The following is a 23,915-nucleotide window of genomic DNA, read 5'->3' on the forward strand; positions in this document are numbered from 1 at the left end:
GACTTCCATCTGCCCTTGGGAGCAGCATCCTCAGCATCTCTGGGCTGAGAGTCCACAGGTGAATGACATGGCCCACTCCTGCCTGTGACTCAGGAGGCAGCTCAGTTTATTTTAAAGAAGATGGTCTAAGTTTAGAGGTTTCCCAACAGTTACATGTTGCAGACTGGCGTTCAGTGAAGCACTCAAAAACCAACACATTTAAAGAGATGTGCATTCACTCACAGCCACGGGAGCGGAACTATTCTTCCCATGCATGGGAACCGACCCCCTAATCCCCCCAGCCCCAGCCATCCAGTTGTAACTGCACACACGAGAAACGCTCCGTCAACAGTCTGGATGGGAGCCTGGAGTTAACGCTCGGCTGATTACCCCTTGGCCAAAAGTGCCACGTGACCTTGGCCTTTCTCTCACAGTGCCTGTGTCCCTGGCTCCTGAATGTCACTCGAGGTGTGGGGGTGGTTTTATGTGACAGAGAGATTACAACGTCTGGTTGGACCGGGGCGTAGACACAGGACATGGACGTGGAGAAAAGGACAAAATCAAGACAGCAATGCATATCTAGTTCTTGCTAAATTTTTGATGCTCTTCAGTAACTGCCAAATTAAAACCAGAGTCGAAGGCGGTGGCCCTAAGGAGAAGGGAGCAGACTCAGGTCAGGGATATAAAAAGTCTAACTGTCATATAAGGTCAGCGAGGTCTCTATCCTCATGGAGAAGACCTTTCTCTGGGGTGTCGGCACCTCACTGTTGTCCTGGGTCATACTGTATTATTAGGGTATTGCTCCTCCATAATCAGTTGTGTCATAGAAGTGGGAAGGAAAAAAAGATGCCTTGTTTTTAATACAGAGGACAGTCTAGATGTACCATGTGGTGGAACATAAATTTTAAAGTTGCACACAAGAATGTCTCCAATATCTCTGGCCAATTCCATTGCTGCCTTAGTCATTCTCATGCATTCCTTTCCTAGGATGGGCTCTGGGGTGCACATGCCATGGGACAAAATGAACTGGACAGTGGTAAGGGGCTCACAGCCAAGGGCCAGATGGCTGCTCCACATCCCCACTCTGCCACCAGCATCTTATGGGACCTGGAGCAGATTACAAAGCCGCTTTGGGCCTCAGCTTCCCCATCTATAAAATGGGAATAATATCGGGACTTGATGCTTCGGGTCATTGGGAAGATGAATGAAGCACTGGTGGGTAGTGCTCAGTACGGTGTCTGGTCCCCAGTAACTGCTCAGAGAGTCCGGTCACTACTATGGTTGTGTCACACGTACACAATATGTCGCACATATTGTTGTATGTGACAGGAGAGAGATGAGAAGTAAAAATGTGTACGTTGGGGAAAGTAACCACACACATTACCGTTTAAAAAATTGCGCTGGTTTTCTAAAATCTGGTTGATTTCATGGATCCACGTCTGCCGGACGCTTGGACTGGATGAGTGCAAGATGAAGGTCTCCACCACGTCACCTGTCCGCGATGTCAGAGCGAACTTACAGGGATCATTTTCCACGTTTTCCTCCAGGCAAAGGCAGCTCACCTTAAAAAAAGAAAAAAAAAAAAGCATTATTCACAATGGCCAAAAGGCAGAAGCAAACCAAGTTTCCACCAACAGATGGATGAATAATCAAACGTGGTCTGTATACACAGTGCACTATTATACAGCCTTGAAAAAGGAAGGAAGTTCTGACACAGGCTACACCATAGGTGAGCCTGGAGGCCACTGAGCTACACGAAATGAGCCAGTGGGAGAAAGTCCAGCACTGTGATGATTCTCTTTGGATGAGGCACTTAAGAGTATTGTTTAATGATGATGGAGCTCTACTTTTATAAGATGAAGAAGAGTCCTGGAGATGGATGGTGGTGACGGTTGCATGACAAGTGTGAACGTACTTAACACCAGAGGGCTGGACACTGACAAACAGTTAGGATGGTAAATTTTCTGTGTCGGGAAAGTCCCCTGGAGAAGGGACTGGCTCCCCACTCCAGTATTCTTGCCTGGAGAATTTCATGGATAGAAGGAGCCTGGTGGGCTATAGTCCATGGGGTGGCAAAGGGTTTGCCATGACTGAGCAACTAACATTTTACTACAAAACAAAACAAATGGAAGCACAAAGTGCAAGTTCACAAAGTGGTCAAGTGCAAAGTAACATTCATCTTGGGTCAAAATTGAAACCACCACCCTTTGGCTGAGCTGCCATTTTTACCACCTCCAAAATTATTATCTTGAAGCTTTTTAATGATTCTTTTAACTTAGGTATATGGGGATCACCAGAAATTAACAAGTAGCTTCAACAATTAACTAGAAATGTTAATCTGCTGGGACCTCAGGTCTCCTCCATCTCACTCTGGGTTTGTGCCTTTTACAGGACTCAGGGCCATTTGCAGTCTTTGTCTTTTTCTTCTCTCAGAGAGCAAGCCATGCCAGGGCAAAGACGGCCTGCCGTGTCCAGCCCTACAGGCCCCCGCCTGGTTCTGTGCGCAGAGAAGATTCTTGCTGAATGGAGAAGAGAAAAAGGTAAGCTATTCTCTCCAAATCCATGCCTCTGAACTTGAATAATTCACATGGTCCTAGAGAAGGTGGAGCAAAAAAAAGACTAACAAAGGTGAGGTCTTCCCATGGTGGTGAAAATGAATGCTGCAGCCATACGCCATCAGCCACTGGGGAGCTCAGACTGTAGAGGATGGAGTGAATTTAAAGGGTCTGCAATGTATTTGAAAATTCTCTAAATATTTAATAAAGATCAGGATTTGTTGCTATTCAGTCTCTATGTCGTGTCTGACTCTTTGTGACCCCATGGACTTGCAGCACACCAGGCTTCCTTGTCCTTCACCATGTCCTGAAGTTTACTCAAACTCATGTCCATTGAGTCGGTGATGCCATCCAACCATCTCATCCTCTGTTGTCCCCTTCTCCTCCTGCCTTCAATCTTTCCCAGCATCAGGATCTTTTCCAATGAGTCAGCTCTTCACATCAAGGTGACCAAAGTATTGGAGCTTCAGCTTCAATCCTTCCAAAGAATAGTCGGGGTTGATTTTCTTTAGGATTGACTGGTTTGATCTCCTTGCAGTCCACAGGACTCTCTAGAGTCTTCTCCAACACCACAGTTCAAAAGCATCAATTCTTCAGCACTCAGCCTTCTTTATGGTCCAATTCTCAGATCGATACATGACTACTAGAAAAATCATAGCTTTGACTCTACGAACCTTAGTTGGCAAAATAATGTCTCTGATTTTTTAATATGCTGTTTAGGTTTGTTGCAGCCTTTCTTCCAAGGAGCAGGAATGATCAGGACATGTCATCATTAAAAAGGACACATTTTTTCAGTGTACCGGGTATACGCATTAGTGCTTGAGAAAACAGGCAAACATGAGCTACCTTGATACTGTTCTTGAACAGGAATCCTGGCATGGAGAAGCCCTTTTTTTTATCCAGCGGCTCGCTGAAAATGACAATCTGCTCGAAGAGGAACACCCGCCTCTCTTTGCAGCGAGGCAGCAGCCCCGTGTCCTGGTCCGTGACCAAGAACGTGTCCTGCAGGAGCAGCTTGCCCTGGGCCACGATCTTACCCTGGAATGTGGAGAAGGGTGCAGAGGAACAAGAGAAGAAAACATTGCATTCAAAGTTAAGACACTGGAAATTTTGTTTTCTTTAGTTTTCCTCCCACAGAATGATGTATTTTCTTGTATTAATTTATGGAGCGTAGACATTTCTTTTAGTATAATGAGGTCTTGGTGCTGAACAGAAAAATCATCTAAATAAAATTCTTGCCAGCTCTTGTGTAAACCCCTGGCCTCAGTTACAGAGACTGGAAGTGGATGGAAGGATGTAGTTCACAGTGGAAGAGTACTTCTCAAGGGGCGGTCCACGGCCGGGTGCCGCTAGTACCCTGGGTGGGACCTGCTCACAAATGCACAGGAGCCCTCCAGGAGAGCCCGTCCGTGTTTTTTTTTTTCTTTTCTTTCAAAAACTCCAGCACTAGCGTTAAACTAAACCCACTCCTCTAGTGAAACAGTAGGCAAGAAAAATAAAAACTCCTGTCTCCTTACTCAACAATCAAACTGGAGGGAAAAAAAAAAAGGGATTCTGGGCTCTGGACACCCTCAGGATGCTAGTAGGTAGTATGTAATCTGAGTGGTCTGGCAACTCACAGAGAAGTCTATGACTAACGGGGAGCCCAGGGACATGGAGTCAGGCTCCTGGGGCTGACAGATGGATGGGCCCCTGCTCGTCGCGCCGAGGAAGGAGGCTAGCTCCTCTGCAGCAGAGGGCCCTGGAGACACAGCAGAGGCCTGCCTGCTCCCAGCACGAGGCGCTGGGCTTTGGGCAGAGGAAGGTCCCCCCCAAAAGCAAATCAGATGCACCCAGAAAAGTTGAAACATAGTATCCCTCAGGTTGAGGGACAGCCAGAGAAGACAGCAAACCAAGCAGAAAGGATCGGCTTTCTGCAGGTGGAGGTCAAGCATCCCAGACAGAGCAGCAAGTTTAAAGAAGAGCCACATTACGTCGAAGCCTTGTAGCCTCCCGACGTTCATCATGTCATTGCAGCGCTTCGGGACGACGCACATGACCTCCACGGCTCTCTGCGGGGTGGGCGGAGGCGGGGAGCAGAGTGAGCCTTCAGTTCCTGGGGCCAGGCTGGAGCACTAGCCCTCCAATCCCTCCCCTTGTTCAGTTCCTCCCCTGCCCACCCGCGAGTGGACAGAGGGTACGCCCAGGGGGTTCGGGAGACCCACCCCCGACCCCCGCCAGGGACAAGCTGCTTCAGAGACGCACCCAGCGGGGTGTCAGTACCTCTAGTTCTGATGTATCCAGGCTGGCTTTTTTGGAATACTTGAGGAAGTCCTGTAGGAGGAAAACAGACGGAAGGGCATGACAAGAGTGACGGTCGCACAGCAGGACCCTTTCTGATCAGCCACGATGCCAGCCACTGGGCCAGCCTCGTTTTTCTCTCCCAGTCAAAGATAAGGTATCCCCAGGCGGACGCCAAGCCACAGGAGGGCAAAGTCAGACCCGACTGATCTAAGCAGGTCATGGTTTCTGTTTCACCCCAAGACAGGCGCTCATCTCTCTTTACCTCCAGGTTCTGAGTTTTATCTGTGAAGGGATCTCGCCACCTCCAACAGTCATTTTTACCATGGAAAATGGCTTGACTTTGTCTTCAGGGGTGCTGAGGAATTTGAATCACTCAAGGGCGGTTGCTGAGCCCACAGAGAGGAACTGGCAGGGACTAAACATTTAATCTGCAGCCCCAAGGAGACAGAAAACCTGTAAGGTGGGTAAAGTAGTCAAGATCCGTGGTGGGGAGAAAAAGCTCAGTTTCACGGATGTTTTGCTTCAGAACCTGATGTAAATGAAAAATTGAGAGAACAGTATAAGGGCTGGCCTTAAGTTTTAAAAAACGTACTTGGAAATATTGGAAATCAGAAACAACAAGACTGTGTCATATATATATATATATTTTTTTTTACAGAAAAGATGCTCATCACCTGCCCAGCCCTCTGGTCCCCTCACGAGCCTCGCCTTCCTGCCGAGTGGGCTCGGGCCCTGGCAGAGCCTCACCTTCAGCAGCAACTGGTACTTTGTGATCCTCTGCACGGGTTTGATTAGCAAGTCCGTGAGCTGCAGCCTGTGGCCCAGGCGCTGCTTTAAGTCCTGGGGTTTTGGAGGAGGAAGAAAAAGATCTCAAGTGTTGTCTTTTACTCAGTTATTCTTTTTGACATAACAATTTTATTGTCCATCTAGAAGGAAAACCTTTTCTGTTTTATGAAACTGAAAAACAATGCTTAATGATCTAGACATCTGAAGAGACTAGCAAGCACAGAAGGTTTAATGTGATTCGTAAGATGTGCTTATTGTTAATCATTTGAAATTTAAACTGAAGAATTATTGGGGCTTAAACAATTCCGCACCCCTGTAAGACATCACTTATATGTGGAATCTAAAATACGATACAAATGAACTTATTTACAAGACAGAAACAGACTAGTCAGAGAGGACAAATCCATGATTACCAAAGGGGGAAGGGGGTGAGGGAATGGATAAATTGGGAGCCTGGGACCAGCAGACACACACCACTACATACAAAATAAATAATAAGGCTGCTCTGTATAGCACAGGGGACCACACTCAATACAGGTATGTATATGTGTATAACTAAATCACCCCCACTGTATACCAGAAACCAATACAACACTTCGAATCAACTATACTGACTGCTGCCTTTTAAAAGGCAGTTTCCAATCCCTATAACTCAGAAACGTTGACTGCATGGTAGCAGAGATAATGAGAAAAGAGGCCACACTGCACACGGCCCACCACTGTCGCGCCACCGCTCGCGTTTGAGCTTTCTGAGCTGTTTTTCAAAGCATCGTCTACGCTTGCCTAAAAAGGCCTTTTTTTCAATTGCTTACTTTTATTGATACAAATATTTTATTTCTAGGCTAAAAGTTTAGCTCGTGAATTATCCTGCATGTGAAAATGAGTCCTAGTTTGAAATTGATTTTTAAAACCTCTGATTTTTAAGGTTACTCATTTAGAAAAAAATAATTCTGTTTACTTATTTTGGGCATGCTGGGGTTTCGTTGCCGCTCGGGCTTTTCTCTAGCTCTGGTGAGCGGGCACTACTCTCTAGCGGCAGCACGTGGCCTTCGCTTGCCATCAGTGCATGGATGTCTTGCTGCGGAGCACGGACCGAGGGCGCCTGGGCTCCAGTAGCCGAGGCTCCCGGCTCCAGAGCACAGACTCAACAGCTGTGGCTCCCGGGCTTAGCTGCTCCTCGACATGTGGGATCTTCCCGGGCCAGGGATGGCACTGGTGTCTCCCGCGCTGGCAGGCAGATTCTCTACCACTGAGCCACCAGGGAAGCCCCAAGCCCCTGACTTTGGCCGTGACCCCAGAGCTCTGAATGCTGAGGGATGTGATCACAGGTTGAATTTATACTCACTTCTCTGGTTTACAAGGAAGAAATACAAGTTCAGGACTCTTATAACTGAGGCTAATTTCCTGGCGATTGCTTAATCTCATGGGAAACGAATTTTTGGAAGTCAACTGTAACCAATGATTCAGAACTGCTTTGTAACTCAGTCAGTCTTACCTCAAAAAAGGTGTCAATGTATTCTGAGACAATGTGTTCAGACTTTGGTTTATTTTGACAATAAACTATGTACATGTGCAACCTTCTCTCCTAGGAAAGGAAGGCAAACAGATGGGTTAGAACATAGGAAGCACGGGCACGGCATCAGCGCATCCGGAAAGGAACTTTTCTTTTGAGAAAACCGCATGGTTAGGCTCTTGGGAGCACATCCCAGGTTCCTGATGCTGGCTCCAAAAACAGCCCTTCTTTATCTTTCCCTCAGATATATCAAACCCTACACTTTACCTGGGAAAACACCAGGGGTGGTGAAAGCACGCAGTTCTTAGTATTAAGCCAAGAATCGCTTTCCCCCCTTCACACCCTGCCAGTGGCTCCGGGAAGCCTGGCTTTTTTTTCTGTTTTAAACGAGGTTAGAAAAAGCTCGTTAGTCTTAAATACTGAGCCATTATTTCTTGCACTGACCCTCAAAGTATGCTGTACACACTGCTGGGGTCCCGAAGGCCTCCTGGGGACCCATCAGGTCAAACTATTTTCAAATAATACTAAGTTGTCACCTATCCTTTTCATGTGCTACCATCTGGAATGATGTGCAAAACCACTGGTGGGAGAAACTGCTGGCATTTTAGCAAATATCCCTCACCACTATACATGCCAGCTTCAGCTAAGGCTGTCCTTGATGAACTGATAAAAATTCATGGTATTAAGAACTCAACCACGGGCTATACACCTTTCTAACCTTCCTGTGGTAAGACTGGGGTCCTGGTGACACGTCTACCTAGTGTGAGAGCAGGCGTGGCAGCGCCCTCGTGTGGCTGAGCCATGAGTTGAACCAGCTGCTTGTTTTTACTTAAAAGCCTCAAGGACTGTAATTACTTATGCGTGGGTATCTGCTAGACCCTTTCCAGAACATGGATAAAATAAGCCTGCTGTTTCAAGCCAAACAACCTGCAATGTCTATTAATAATGAAAAATGAAGCTTTCAAGCAAAAAATTAACATTTTGGAGAACATGGATCTGCCATCTTGAACTTGATCATGAAAACGAAAGTGAAAGTCACTCAGTGTTTGTGACCCCAGGGACTATACAGTCCATGGAATTCTCCAGGCCACAATACTGGAGTGGGTAGCCTTTCCCTTCTCCAGGGGATCTTCCCAGCCCAGGGAACGAACCCAGGTCTCCTGTATTGTAGGCCGATTCTTTACCAGCTGAGCTACCAGAACTTGACAATATTTAAAATATTTTTGTGAAGAGATGGGTGGTGATATGAACAGATCAGATTTTTTTCTTTTTCTGGCAGCGAGAATACTGTTTATTGAAATAGTTCACCACCTGGAAGCTCTGTCTCAATCAGTGGGTCAGGGTTTTCCAAAAGACCAATGCAGGATGTCAGGAGCTGGTGCAAGAGGGAAAGTGTATTTAACAGCAAGATGGCTTTATGGCTTTCAGGGCAACAGAAGTGAGGTCACCAATGGGTTTTCAGATTCCACGTTGCACCTAACCTTTAAGAAATACTCACTTGAGTTTTGGTGCAGTATCTAAGAAAACTGTCTATAAATTATCCGAAAAGGCCATTAAAATACTCATTCTTTTCTAACCAAGTATCTGTGTGAGGATAGATTTTTTTTCCCCATAAATTTTAACTAAAAAACATATCACAGTAGGTTCAATATGGAAACAAGATAAAAACACGCATCTATCTTCTATTAAGCCAGACATTAAGGAGATGTGCAAAAATACAAAAGCTCTGGTCACTTTGAAAATATAGTAATTTTTCCTAAAAACCAAACCAAACCAAAAAGCCCCCTTTATTCTTAACGTGCTTATTGAATTAATTTGTTTGTCTTATTGCCACAGCATGCAGCATGTGGGGTCTCAGTTAACCAACTAGGGATGGAACCCACATCCCCTGCAGTGGAAGCACGGAGGCTTCACTGCTGGATGCCAGCAGATTCCAATGAGTGTACTTTAGATTTACCAATATTTGGTTACTACATTAAACCCACTGCACATCTAGGTACATCACTATCTGCGCTAGCACTTCTTTGCCCAGAGACGTTTCCAAATGTTCCTGCTGCTGATCTGGCTCTGGTCCCCTGCTGATCATCTTGGCCTGTTGGTGAGCTAAACAGCCAGCTTGGGCCAGGTGACTGGGAAAGCAGAGCATTCGCATGTAGAAGAGCAGCGGGGGGTGTGAACTCCAACCAGCTGACACCGTTCGGTTCGATTTTATTCTCAATAGAAGCATTTCTGTAAACTGCCAGTGAGTTCTCCTTTCATCTGACAAGCCAATTACTAAATATGACAACACAGGAGAGAATATAAGTAATGCTTCTGTACTTACATGTTTAACAAAAAGGGATCCTAGTTTTTCCGGATCTTCAAGGCACTTCTCCAGCTCTCCTAAAAAAAAGCTACAACGAAAGGAGAAATATTAGAACCATCTCCGACTTGGCCTTCTAATTTTAGACTGAGGTTTAAATTTTCAAAATAGTCTGTTTTGACATTAGCAATCTGGAAGTGTAAAGTATATGTTTAGCCAATACAAAGCAAACTAAACATTTTGTTAGGACACAAAGCAGAAAGAGATACAATTTAAAACAGTTTAAAAACGTTAAATCAGAGCAAGACACCTCTTGACTGGCAACCTTCCCTTCCTCTGGATAATCCACATTTCTGTTTCATTTTTTAAAATGACTCAAATAATAAAACCTCATCTGAATATGGGGTAAAAAAAAATGCTTCAAAGCAGTTGGTCATTTTTCTTTATCTTGGTCTGCATACCTGTGTATTTCATATTCTTTCCATGGTCATTTTTAAGAGGCTCAAATCTGAATGTCATCTGTGATACTTTTGAAGTTTTCTTTAAAAAATAGAGTTTTCGCAAATATTATCAAAATCAACTTCTAGGTTGCAAATATTAGGTCCCACTGAGATAAAACTGGGGCTTCCCAGGTGGTGCAGTGATAAAGAACCTGCCTGCCAATGCAGGAGAAAGAGATGAGGGTTCAATAGCCGGGTCGGGAAGATCCCCTGGACAAGAAAGTGGCAAACCACTCCAGTACTCTTGCCTGGGAAATTCCATGGACAGAGGAGCCTGCCTGGCTACAGTCTATGGGGACACAAAAGAGTCGGACATGACTGGGCACACAGCATAGACACAAGATCAAAAGCAGGTATAACCACAGAAACAAAACAAAACGGACGACTGCTCTTCACTTTGTCTGGACTGGAGTTGTTGTGAGATGTATGCCCACCTTAGCTATCACTTCCATATGTTGATATTGGAATCTTGGATTTTACTGGCCTGCAAGCCAGCACACCAATGAATGCTATGTTGAACTGTCTGGCACCTGAGGATGCAATATCCTCCAGCTCTGCACATACCACGCAGACACCGTATCTCCAGGGGAAATTTCTCTGTCTGGTCATCCCAGCAGCTTGGTGCCGTTTCCCCTTTTCTGTCATAGCTTAAAGAACCAGCCTTGGGACCAGAGGATTAGATAATGGCACCAAATATCCCTTTAAAAAGTTAGCTTCACTACAGATCAGGACAGGTGTGGCAAGGTATGGAATCAAATTTGAATTTCATGGGCAGTCATGCCTACTTTCCCCATCAATGCTGACTTGAAAAATAACTCATAGTAATTTGTATTTATTACAGAGGTGGCTGCAGTTTTAACTACAAACACTCATCAAGGCTTTCTCTATGCAGGTGTTGTTCGAAGTGCTTTACGTGTCTGTATTAACTCAGTCACTCCATAAAAACCCCATGAGGAGGGTAACACAGTGACCCAAATGAAGGATGGAGGCAGACAGCTCAGGGTCAGGACCAGACTATGAACCCAGATGGTCAGACTCTGTACCCAGGCCTCCAGCCCCACCTTCCCCCCACGCCCTGGGCCCCTGGATGGACCAGCATGAAGAAGGTAAGGGACTTCCTCGTGCCATGAAACGCAACCAGAAAACTTCTCAGCAAAGCAGTATTTCTTCTGTACCAGCTGCCTGCACGAGGCTATACAGGTAGTGAAATGAAATGAATCAAGAAATGTCTTCTCCCACCCGCCCGACAAGACTGTGATGCAGTTCAGCAGGTGATGACACACTGCCCACGGTCAAGCACGGTGTGTATTGTACGTACTCTCTGTGCCAGTCGTAAATCTGATGGATGTTGCCAAACACAATCTTGTCTTTGCCTTTCATGTCGTCAGGAACACCATCTTCTTTCATAAGTGCCATGTAGCCCTAAAAGTAAATATTTAAAGATAAGATTATTTCATTGAACAAGTCTGAATCAAGTAGTGGTTTACTGAGAGTCACAGAGGACAAAACAGACATAGGCACTGTCTTCTAAACCAACTGTTTAAGAACAAGAACCTTTTGAGAAATATGTCCTTAACTGGCCTGTGAAAATATAGTCACATTCACTGCCGTGACTTTCTCTCCCTGAACTGTTTAGCACTCAAAGATCAAAACTCTTCTGAGGAACTGGAAAGTTTAAATAAATGTAAATGATTTCATAAAACAAACCATCCTGTCAGCTTGTAAATATTAAATATTTGGCATGAAGCATATTTCCTCTGTTCTCAGTACTGATCTGATAGAAACATATTTTCTTTTCTTTTTGGATTATCTACATAATTTGTTAAATACGGATTTAATAATAAACTTTCCACAAATTGATTTCTAACACCAGCTGGTAACTATGTTGCTAAAATGTGGTTTAAAACTTCTATATAACTCGGATGGGATTCAACGTATACAAGAAGCTCTGAAGTTACTGTTGGTAACGATGACAGATATGTCGTGCATGTTTAATCTTTTATGTTATGCAATTAACTGTAACAGCTATTACTTTTCATGGAATGTCCACCCAAAAAGTACTGCCTTGTACATATTTGCAAAGCTGAAAGAATAAATGATAAAGTTTTATTTTACAAAAATAGCTTTTTGATGAGTTTACTAACATGATGATGCCCTAGAGCTAATGTTAGGGACAAGGCCAGAGATGACCCTTGACTTCGGATGAAAGGCAGTGGCTTTGCCATGGTTACAATTCAGAGCAACTTCTGGTCAGTGAAACTGGTGACATATTCGTTCTGTGAAAACTACAAGCAAATGGCCTGGGGTGGTAGCCACTGACCAAGCTCCAAACCCAGGGGCGATTCAGGAAATAACTGAATCCAGAGCTGGTCACATTGACTTTTCAACCAAAGATGTCCTCATTTTCGTGGTGATGCCCATACTCTTTTAAAATAATCAAAGGCCAGATTTCCATACCAGAAATTCATTTTTTGGAGATAACATTTACAAACTTAAACTATATTAAAAAAGGAGACTCTGTCAACATGCACTGTTCAAAAGAGAAGTCTTTAAAAGTTATTAAGATGTTTGGCTAAATTTTATTTTTCAGAAATATTTTGTTGGTTGTTTTACTGTGTTTTTGTTTTCAAGGCTTTTGAGAAGCTACCAGCATTCCAAACGAACACCCTTCTGGCTGATACAGGCTATCTATCTCTGAAAGCACATACCTCTACCACACAGCCGAGGTCCCGTACGTAGTCACGCTCTGTCTCCACCAATTCCTGTAAAACGTAGCTGAAAAAAGGGAGGGAAAAAACAGTGTTTACAATCCGCAATCTAAGGAATTTTCCGATGAAACTCTTTCACACTTTTTCTTTCATCAGGTCAGATTCCGCAGGGGCTGTGAAGTAACCTAACAAACTTGCACTTTGGGTCCCCAACCACTTACAAGTTCATGGGTGACCCACAGGAACTGCAGAGGCCACAAAGGACCTCACATTTGGGGTGCATTCCTGTCACCAGACTCTGACCGTGTGGACGATGACTAAGAGAAGCTAAGACATAACTCTGCTATAAAGCCAAGACATTAAAGGAAGCTGGTCTTCTGCTTCTTTGTGTTTTAACGCTTGAGTCATTTTAAGCTTTTCTGGATATACAAAAGAAATTTAACTCAGATGTTTAAAGCCTTGGGTCTGAACACATCATTCAGAAATGTTCCTTTCAGTAAGGATCAGTAACCGTTTAAAGCCACTTAGATAACAGAGGACAATCACTTGATTAGTTAGGCAAACCACCTCAATTGACCTGTAAAAGTTACTGGCTGATTGGTTTGTTTGTTCATTCAACCAGCACCTCCTATGCACCTGAAGTCACTCTAGATGCTGGGAAACCAAGTCTCTGTGTTTATGCAGCAGGGGAATTTCTTCCTCTTCTCCAAATATAATTTTAAATGTTTTTTAATATTTTTCAGGACTTCTTAACTGAAACTGAAAAATTCTACCAGGAAGGTATGTTTCATGTTCCTGGGACTGCATTTAATTCTCTGTTGCCTTCTTTTTTCTTTACTACTGTGTGTATAACGGGGCTTCCCAGGTGGTGCCGTCTTAACGAATCCGCCTGCCAATGCAGGAGACACCAAGAGAAGCCGGTTCAATCCCTGGGTCAGGAAGATCCCCTGGAGGAGGAAACGGCAATCCACTTCCGTATTCTTGCCTGGGACATCCCATGGACAGAGAAGCCTAGCGGGCTACCGTCTGTGAGGCCGCAGAGAGTGGGACACGACTGAGCAACAGAGCGCACGTGCATGTACATAATGGAAAGCACAGCAGTTTCTCACCACAAGCGACAGAAGAGATTCCCGTACCACTCTTGTTTCCAAATAAAGTACAATCAGAAATAAAAGAATGAAAGCTGCAGCTATGCCTCACTGCACCCTCCTGAGGTTCTGAACACTTTGCAAACACATGTACACGTGGCACACATGGTAAAGAACCCGCCTGCCAAACACAGAAGACTCGCAAGAGGCTCAGGTTTGATCCCTGGGTTGGGAACACCCCCTGGAGGAGGGCATGACAACCCACTCCAGTATTCTTGCCTAGAGAATCCCATGGACAAAAGAGCCTGGTGGGCTACAGTCCATGGGGTCACAAAGAGTCCGACACGACTGAAGCAACTTAGCATGGCACGCTCATGTAACTGCTCAGCAAAGAGACACTGGGTCTCCTCTCGCAACTCAAGAAAGGAAGCCGGGCCACAGCTCTGAAGAGGCAGGGCCAGCAGGGGAGCCCCCGAGCGCTGATGACTAGAACACTGGGGTCTTACTGGCGTCTCTTTAAAGAGCTGGACTTCCTCTCTTCCATCTCATCAATGGGCGAGGAGGAGGACAACAGGGAGTTGTCTGAAGGGTTGAAGGAGGGGCTGCTGCTGTCCCCCTGGTCTACGAGGAGCGAGCTGGGACGATCCTCCAGAGCCTGGAAGAAATCAGAGCAACAGTCATGCCTCCCGCCTACATAGCCCAGGAGGCTGAAATTAGGACCAGGAGGTCTCCTATGTCAGAATACACAGCAGGCCTGGCCTGTGACACCGCAGAACCTATGGGTGTGAAATCACCAGTGTTTAACAACAAAAGCCTCAGCATTCATCTAAAGACTGAGTAAGAGGGAAGTCAGAATGCAAAGTGCAGTGAATTTATGTCCATTAATATATTCTGTTCATGGTTACCAAATAATTAGGAACAAAACATTTGGTCCACATCACAGACTGCACCCATTTCAAATCTGGTCATTTTCTGTTCAGTTACATTTCTGCCCCATGAAAGCACGACCATTTCAGAAGCGTGAGCAGTCAACTCCGTTTGGGCTAGCACACCCCGTCACACTGCCCACGCTCCTTGCTGGCAACTATGCAGCAGCATCAGCAAACCTGTATTTTGATTTAAAGAAACAATTTGTTTCTTGACTATCCGTGAAGCCTTGACTCATACTTCCATGCACATAACTCATGCGGCTAAAATTAATCTCCATTTCTGTGACCCTCACAACTTCTTTCTTCTATAGGAAGTGGTTGCCATGCTGGCCTCAATTACTTGTCCACAGCTCTTTCCCTCCCTGGATTTTAGTTCCTGCAGGTGAGCGCTTTCATTGTCAGATCCACTTGAGAACCTCGAATAAATCCGTGAAATGACTACTGATGATGACTTCTTCCCCTGGGTTAGTGTGGCCAGGATCAGCAAATGTTTACTTTCTTACTGGTATGTATTAATTTTCTTTCTTAATCAGAATTCACAAGGTTTCTAGGGGTACAGGTGACAGTTCCTTTTTTTTTAATTGAAATACACATGGTTTACTGTTGTGTTAGTTTCAGGTATCCAGCAAAGTGATTCAGTAATACATATATATATGTATGTGTTTTACACATACATATACATGTAAGAGTCTGGAAAAGGATATATGTATACCATTTTTCAGATTCTTTCCCACTATAGGTTATCACAAGATACTGAATAGTTTCCTGTGCTATACAATAGGTCCTCGTTGTTTATCTGTTTCATATACAGTAGTGTGTATCTGTTAATCCCAAACTCCTAATTTATCCCTCTCTCACCTTCCCCTTTTGGTAATCATAAACTTGTTTTCCATGTCTGAGAGTCTCTTTGTTTTGTAAATACGTTCATTTGTATCAGGTTACATACATAAGTGCTATCCTATGATTATCTGTTTCTCTGACTTACCTCACTCTGTATGACAATCTGCAGGGCCATCCATGTTGCTGCAAACAGCATTATTTCATTCATTTTCAATGGCTGAGAACAGTCCATCATGTGTGTGTGTGTAGGGGTGGTATACAGACCCACCCACACCCATGTATATATGTGTGTGTATATATATCTTCTTTATCTACTCATCTGTCAATGGACACGTGGGTTGCTTTTATGTCTTGGCTATTGTAAATAATGTTGCTATGAACATTAGAGTGCATGTATCTTTTTGAATTAAGAGCTTTCATCTTTGTTGGATACATGCCCAGGAGCTGGACTGCTGGATCATATGGTAGCTCTATTTTTAGTTTTTTAAAAAACCTCCATACTGTTCTCCATAGTGGCTGTACCAAATTACAGTCCCACCAATAGTGTAGGAAGGTTCCCTTTCTCCACACCCTCTCCAGCGTTCAGTATTTGTTGACTTTTCGGTGATGGCCGTTCTGAATGGGGTGAGGTCACACCTCAGTGTAGTTTTGATTTCCACGGAAAGAGATGGGAATACCAGACCCACCTGACCTGCCTCTTGAGAAACCTATATGCAGGTCAGGAGGCAACAGTTATGAAACAACCGACTGGTTACAAATAGGAAGACGAGTCAAGGGTGTATATTGTCACCCTGCTTATTTAACTTACATGCAGAGTACATCATGAGAAACGCTGGGCTGAAAGAAGCACAAGCTGGAATCAAGACTGCTGGGAGAAATATCAATAACCTCAGATATGCAGATGACACCACCCTTATGGCAGAAAGTGAAGAGGAGCTAAAAATAAAAAGCCTCTTGATGAAAGTTAAAGAGGAGAGCGAAAAAGTTGGCTTAAAGCTCAACATTCAGAAAACGAAGATCATAGCATCCGGTCCCATCACTTCATGGGAAATAGATGGGGAAACAGTGGAAACAGTGTCAGACTTTATTTTGGGGGGCTCCAAAATCACTGCAGATGGTGACTGCAGCCGTGAAATTAAAAGACGCTTACTCCTTGGAAGAAAAGTTATGACCAACCTAGATAGCATATTCAAAAGCAGAGACATTACTTTGCCAACAAAGGTCCATTTAGTCAAGGCTATGGTTTTTCCAGTGATCATATATGGATGTGAGAGTTGGACTGTGAAGAAAGCTGAGCGCCAAAGAATTGATGCTTTTGAACTGTGGTGTTGGAGAAGACTCAAAGAGTCCCTTGGACTGCAAGGAGATCCAACCAGTCCATCCTAAAGGCGACCAACCCTGGGTGTTCTTTGGAAGGAATGATGTAAAGCTGAAACTCCACTACTTTGGCCACTTCATGCAAAGAGTTGACTCACTGGAAAAGACCCTGATGCTGGGAGGGATTGGGGGCAGGAGGAAAAGGGGATGACAGAGGATGAGATGGCTGGATGGCATCACTGACTCTATGCACATGAGTTTGAGTGAACTCCGGGAGATGGTGATGGACAGGGAGGCCTGGTGTGCTGCGATACATGGGGTCACAAAGAGTCAGACACATCTGAGCGACTGAACTGAACTGAATGATCAGCAAGGCTGAGCATCTTTCCATGTGCCCGTGGCCCATCTGTATGTCTTCTTTGGAGAAATGTCTATCTAGGTCTTCTACTCATGTTTCGATATTGAGCTGAATGAGCTGTTTGTACATTTTGAAGATTAATCCTTTGTCAGTTCACATCATTTGCCAATAGATGACAGTTCTTCTAAAACTCCCACAGTGACACAGCTGGACACATAGGTGATCAAGAGGTATGTAAGCAATGTAACTGGGGAAAGTGTGACACACTTCTCTTCAAACAAAAAGCCCAATGGAATTTACAAGAACACTTAATATTTCCTACCAAATTAAAACCTCTAATACTTGTTCCATTTCTCCGTAAGAGTGACAGGCTGAAGCTGGTGTCATCACTAAGCCCAGCTTTGAGGACACCAAGTCTGTTCCTGCAATCTTGTTCATCAAACCCTTGGAGCTGTGCACACACACCAACTCCTGCTCTCAGTAAATGAAAAAACAGTTAAGGAACAGGGCTCGGTGAGGAAATAGCATTCTTATTTCTAAGTAAACAGCTCTTGACCTTGACTGGAAGCACGTGTGCAGAGCAGGGCCGGGTCCACGCGTGCGGGTCCCGGAGGCCGATCTTGGACAGGAGGTGGGAGGACGCGTGGAGGGAGGAGCAGTGCTGTCTGCTGCCCAGATGTGCAAGGAAATAGCTGAAGCTCGTTAGATTTAATGACGGTCACCTCAACGGTGAGGAGATAGACAGGAAAGAAAAGTTGCAGAGGGCCCTGCACACAGAAGAGGGGTGGGGAGGCACCGGGCTTCATGGACACCTGTGAGGGCCCCTCTGGACCTGGCAGCTGCATCCATGGAGTGTGCAGATGCCCCAGAGGTTATGGACACATCTGTGCTGTCCACTCCCAGCCGCCCAGCGGCCCCTTCTGGCAACCGTGCTCGAGTAAAACGGCACGAGCGCTGTCCCAGAACGGAAATCTGATTTGGATGAATTATTTGTGAAGGTCTTTGGGTTCAGTGGGTTTTTGTGGGTAGGTTCTTATCAACTTTCCCTATTCCTTAAATGAAAAGAGAGTATCTATGTAGACCTAATTCTTCAGAGGGCTTCCCGGGTACCTCAGCGGTAAATAACCTGCCCACCTAATGCAGGAGATGCAAGAGACGCAGGTGTGATCCCTGGGTTGGGGAGATCCCCTGGAGAAGGAAACGGAAACCCACTCCAGTATTCCTGCCTGGAGAATCCCATGGGCAGAGGGGCCTGGCGGCCCACGAGGTCACAAAGAGTGGGATGCGACTGAGCAGCAGCACACACGACTTCTCTGAGATTAATATCGGTAAACTGTATTTTCTTAAGAAACTGCCCATTTCATCCCAGGTTTTCAAATTTACTTTCAAAGAGGTGAATGAGGTAGCATGTCATGATTATTTCAATTCTTGCTGATCTTTTCTTTATAGATTCTTATTTTGTGAATCTGGGTTGTTTTTTTTATTTTTTGGCAAAGATTACCTGAAGTCAGTATGCTTTGAAAAAACAAATCTTTGGTGTTGTTTATTAGTCCCTTTCTCTGTTTTCCAACTCATTAATTTCTGCTTCTAGCTCTGTGAATTCAGTCTTTCTGAAAACAAATTGTACTGTTCTATTATCTTGAGTTAGATGTCTGTTTCACTTATTCTCATTCTTTCTTTGGTTTCTCTTTATATTCAGATCAATGAAGAGAAGAAAGCCCCAAAGGCAGGTGCAGTCCCTGTGGCTGCTGGCTGCCATCGCCCCCCGCCCACGCTTCCCTGATCAAGAACGTGGAGGTGGAGAGAGAAGTGAATTTCAGGGAAGGGCTTGCAGGGTGAGGAGAGCCAGCTCCTTGAACACAGATGGCACAACAGCAGGACACCTTCTCCCATCACCTCACTGCACACACGGCTTTGGAGGGCTGACAATTCAGTGTTTCAATCTGATTACAAAGTCACGACAGCCTAAGAGATCGCCTGCAGGAAAACAAATAGGGGGTGACATGGCGCCCGTGAGCCGTGGCGCCCGTGAGCCGTGCAGGAGTAACTCATGGAGAGCAGACGGCGGGAGGGAAGGATGTTCAGATGATTCACCCGCAATTTTATCAGCAAAAGCAGTTTTCATCTGAGGATTAGTCACAGGAAACCAAGGCAGAGCCATGTTTCCCTTGAGACAGAAAAAGAGGGCGGAGTCTAGATTACATTCCATGGAGAATGAAGGAGCAGCGAGTCCACCATAAAAAGCATAAATGTGGTTCTCCAATGAGGAGGGAAGGCACAAGTTGAGTGTCTGGGTGGAGGGAGCTCGGCTGGAGCTTATCAAACAGCACTGGGTTTATGAACTCCACCTTCCAGCTGAGAGGCAGAAGCAGACAGTAGGAGAATCTGAACCTACATCTCTGATTCCAAACTCACGCCCTTTCCACCCTGCCAACAGCTTTATGCCTGTTCACTTCAGAAGAGTTGTGAGTAGTAGAAATAATTCAATTTCAACGGAGAGAGTTTAATTCTTCAAAACTAAAAAGGGGGAATCAACCACTACGAGCTGAGAGACACGCACAGAACCTCTCTTCATCTGAATTTATGACATGTCAACCTCGACCCACTCACAATGGAATCCCTTCAAACAGCTGCAGAACAATGAACAGCAGGTTGACAGAGTGCTGTCTCATGACATTCCTTGGGAGAACAATTTCAACTATTAGACAAGCATGACTTTAATGATCCTATAACTGATGTGTATAAATGGCTGTTTCTAAAATGTTTCAGGATGCCTGAAAACTCAATTCAGTATTATTTGAGCATCTTTTTAGACCATTAATCAACTTGTTTCTCAAACAGACAGCCAGGATGTGGCTAAGCTCCATTCATACTGACACGATCCCAAATTTCTGACCAAGTGGAGTTAAGTTCTTGACTTATCTACCAAGTCCTTGTAGCCTTTCTGTCTAATGGCCTGTTTAACCTTAAAGCCCACCACCACCCAGGTAGGGGTGGGGGCCAATACCTGTCAGTCTGGATTCTGGATTAATTCCCATATGACCGAGGCAACCAGCCTCATCAGCAGCTGCTTAGGGGTGGGTGGGAGAAGAAACTGGAGTGTTTTATAAATATATATGTGTATATATATATATATATGTATATATATATATATATGAACATAGTACCTAGTTAGTACTAGCTTTGGAAGATAAATTCCTAACTTTAAAAAAAGTACAGTCAGCCCGTGAACAATGCAGGGGCTGGGACGTGGTCCCTCAGTGTCTGCGGTTCCGTGTTTGCAGATCAGCCCACTGCACACTATGCCCTCTCTAGTATTCACTGTTGAAGAAGATCTATCAGTGGACCTGTGAAATCCCAACTTGGGCTATTTAAGGGTCAACTGTATTTCCTTTTATCTAGCAATTCCAGGGCTAAAAATTTACCCTATACTTACACGTAATTATAATCACACATGTAATTAGCATGAATATTTATGCAAAAATAAATGCTGTAGTCCACGGGGTTGCAAAGAGTCGGACACAACTGCGTGACTGAACAATTAAATGAAAATTAAAAACGATAAATCTATATCTGTATCTATACACACACACACATATAATGAATTTACTTAAATAAATTATAGTAAACCTCTGTCCCTTATCAGCTGGTCAAGTTTTTACACACTCTGTGTGCCTTGGTTTTCTCATCTGTAAACTGAGAATAAGGCAGTGTGTGCCCCACTCATAGAGCTGTCAAGGGGAGTCACAGAGAAAATGTTGGGAGGGAAGCATGTCAAACTGCCCCACAGTGGTCACTCTGGAGAATGGAGTGTGGGAGAGGCTGTGGGCTTTTAGGAGTGGTGACTTTTAAAAGATGTAGCAAGGCAGTAGGTATACTAGTCTAAAAAGCGGTTACCATTACTAGTTTTTCTATTTCACAGGAAAACTTAAGAAACAGAAATCTACTGATTTGAATCAGTCAGAAACAACGCATACCTAACTTCCAAGAATCACCATCTGATTTGGGGCTTTTATTAAATGAAGCCATGCTATACAGCATGCTTGGGGCTGGTGCATGGGGATGACCCACAGAAATGTTATGGGGAGGGAGGTGGGAGGGGGGTTCATGTTTGGGAACACATGTAAGAATTAAAGATTTTAAAATTAAAAAAATAATAATAAAATAAAATAAAATAAATAAAAAGAAAAATTATGAACTCCAAAAAAAATTTAAAAAAAATAAAAATAAAAATAAATGAAGCCATGCTGACCCACTAGGAACACGGGGTCACTAAGAGAATAAAGCCCTGACAAAGCAACACAAACCCTTCTCTCTCATACACTGCAGACCCCAGAGAACGATCGTGGGGGCAGAGAGAGACCCCCCAGTGGTACCTGCGATACCAACGACCCACGAGACTGGGACTGACCACACTGGCTAGGACGATGCCAGCACTGCAGACCATGTGGGTGCAGGAAAGGGCCGACCGTGGCTCCCGGGAGGTCCCTCTAAGCCCCTGGAACGTCCTGCTTGATGAAGTCTGTCTACCTGGGGGTTCTGGCCTCAGACACAATCTATACTCACTGAGTGACTTTTGGTGGGGGCTTTGGGTCACGTGCTATCTCCAGAGGAGCAGGGGATGGGGGTGAGCCACGTGAGGGGTCAACCTTGTGCATGTGATGGAGCCCAAAGAGAAACTCTGACCACCGAGGCCGGAGACTGGGGTTGGGGCGGTGGGGTCCCTTGTTGGTGCTACCCTGCAGGTATCATCACACACCGTGCGACGCTGGGAGAGGCTAGCACTGGGCACATAACTCCATGGGGAGAGAACAAGGGTGGCTTCCCAGACCTGCCCCTGCACGTCTTCCCTGGCTGACCTTCACTTCCATCCTTTCACAGGAATGAACTGCAACCGTGGCTTCGCTAAGTTCTGTGAGTCTTCAAGCCAATTACTGAACCTGAGGATCTGTCCTGCAGACTAGAGACCCACCTGCGAAGTGACCCCCCACAACCCCCCAAAGCTCCATGAGCCGCGTCCAGCCCTGAGGTCTGAGCCCCTGGGAAACCTTACCATCTTGCTTTTCACGAGTTCCTCGATTGCACTGACAAGTTCGGCCGCGCTCGGCGTTTCGGAGCTGGTGGGGCGGACTAATAACCGAGAAGAGGCCTAGAGAGGAAGTCGAGAAAAAGAGAGGGGGGAGGGGGATGCCTCGTGTTAGTCACTGGACAGATGGAAAATTCTCCTGCAAGCTCAGCCTCTTTTAAAAAGTAATTCCAGACCAAAAGACCACGAGTTTGTCTTTGTTTGCATTTATTTAAAGCCATCTTTTAAAATTTACAATATTCTGACATGAAACACTAAATAAGACCTGTCTGGGATACATGTGGAAAGCAGACAGAGTCTGGTTTTAATCTGCAGCCATGTCCCATCAGAATGTTTCTCCAAGAGGTGACTGGGCATGGGGGAGGATTCTAACTTTTTTTGGCAACTGCTGGCTAGGCTCCTGGCTAAGGAGGGAAAGACGGAGATCAGCAGAAGAGTGACAGGCTTAAGGGCTAGTGAGTGAATCCTTCAAAGAATCGGGAACCAAAACCAGGATACTAAAAATGGCTTTGCTGTGTGGATGGGGTTCAAAGAAAGGAAGGAAGGAAAGCAAAGGAGCTGGGGGCACTGGCCAGACAGGGAGGAGGGGGACAAGCTCACCATTTTCTGTGCCATCCATTTCCCCAGTGATTAGTGCAGAGGACAGGAGCTCTGTGGCCTCACAAGCTATCGGATGCCGTTTACGGCGAGAGTCGGGGTGTACAGAGCAGACAGGTAAGGGGTCTGGGGGAGGGGCTACTGAGCTCAAGTTTCAGTAATTTGCAAACACGCTGTGTTTGCGGATTACTCGCACCGTTAATTTACTGGAAACTAGAAGAGGGGTGTAATATGAACCTTGCTTCATATTAAGGACAGCAGAGATGCATGCGACACACAGCTAGCTGTCCTAAAGATGCATGGCTCACGGCAGACACACACGGATCTATACGTTCACAACGAGGCAGCTACAACGTGGGGCCAGATATGCACTTGGCAACACAAATGTTGGCTTGGTCTAATGAAATCTGGAAGATGAGGTGAAGAAAAGAGGGGGAAAAAATTCAAATGGAGAGGTAAGGAAACTGAGCCAGAACAGACACAGAACACAAGTCAACATAATGCTGCAGTGAAAGTTTACAAAAAGAGAGAACAGAACAAAACAGAACATTAGTCACCAGATAATACACTCTCTGGGAACATCACTATCGATTTTTGTAAAGGAAGAACTGCTATGTCTAGTACCCAACGAGGTCATACAATAACCAGTAAGTGATCTTAGCAGTTCAGAACAATATGGTGCCATCCGCACATTAAATGGAGAAAAACGCCCTCCTGGTTTGGTGAACAGGCCAAGCAGGCCTGGCACCTCACTGTTCGGCTAACCATTCAGATTTACGCAATTTTAGTTTTCTGCCTTCAGAAAGGTATGGCCTAGAATGCTATGAAACCACGGAGGAGCTCTCAGAGCCCTGCTGCCTGGCGCTGGGTTTGTTCTGGGCAGTGAGAGGTGAGCTTCTCCCATCTCAGGCCACCCTGTCCCCCTGCAGCATGGGGTCTGTGCCTCGGATGAGCCCCAGACTCCGGACTCAAAGCCAAGCTACCTTCCTCTGCCAAGACCTACTGCGCGCTGACAGCCCTGGTGGAGGAGGCGGCAGAGTTCTAAAGAGGAGGGGCCTGAAGTTAAGACTGACC

General features: G+C 45.2%; 1 protein-coding gene across 1 annotated transcript in view; it reads right to left on the reverse strand.

The window, feature by feature from the left end:
* TRIO (trio Rho guanine nucleotide exchange factor) overlaps window positions 1-23,915 on the reverse strand; it is a 357,377-nt gene that overhangs the window by 18,910 nt on the left and 314,552 nt on the right. Inside the window, exons 37-47 of the mRNA XM_068990530.1 lie at window positions 22,212-22,307; window positions 14,221-14,369; window positions 12,627-12,693; window positions 11,237-11,340; window positions 9,440-9,509; window positions 7,099-7,188; window positions 5,565-5,657; window positions 4,797-4,847; window positions 4,508-4,585; window positions 3,381-3,572; window positions 1,364-1,541 (exon numbers count right to left, since the gene is read on the reverse strand). Coding sequence (XP_068846631.1) covers window positions 1,364-1,541; window positions 3,381-3,572; window positions 4,508-4,585; window positions 4,797-4,847; window positions 5,565-5,657; window positions 7,099-7,188; window positions 9,440-9,509; window positions 11,237-11,340; window positions 12,627-12,693; window positions 14,221-14,369; window positions 22,212-22,307 — 1,168 coding nt within the window. The remainder of the gene's footprint in view (window positions 1-1,363; window positions 1,542-3,380; window positions 3,573-4,507; window positions 4,586-4,796; window positions 4,848-5,564; window positions 5,658-7,098; window positions 7,189-9,439; window positions 9,510-11,236; window positions 11,341-12,626; window positions 12,694-14,220; window positions 14,370-22,211; window positions 22,308-23,915) is intronic.

The sequence above is a fragment of the Capricornis sumatraensis genome, chromosome 18 (assembly GCF_032405125.1).
Source record: "Capricornis sumatraensis isolate serow.1 chromosome 18, serow.2, whole genome shotgun sequence".
In the NCBI taxonomy this organism is placed as follows: Eukaryota; Metazoa; Chordata; class Mammalia; order Artiodactyla; family Bovidae; genus Capricornis; species Capricornis sumatraensis.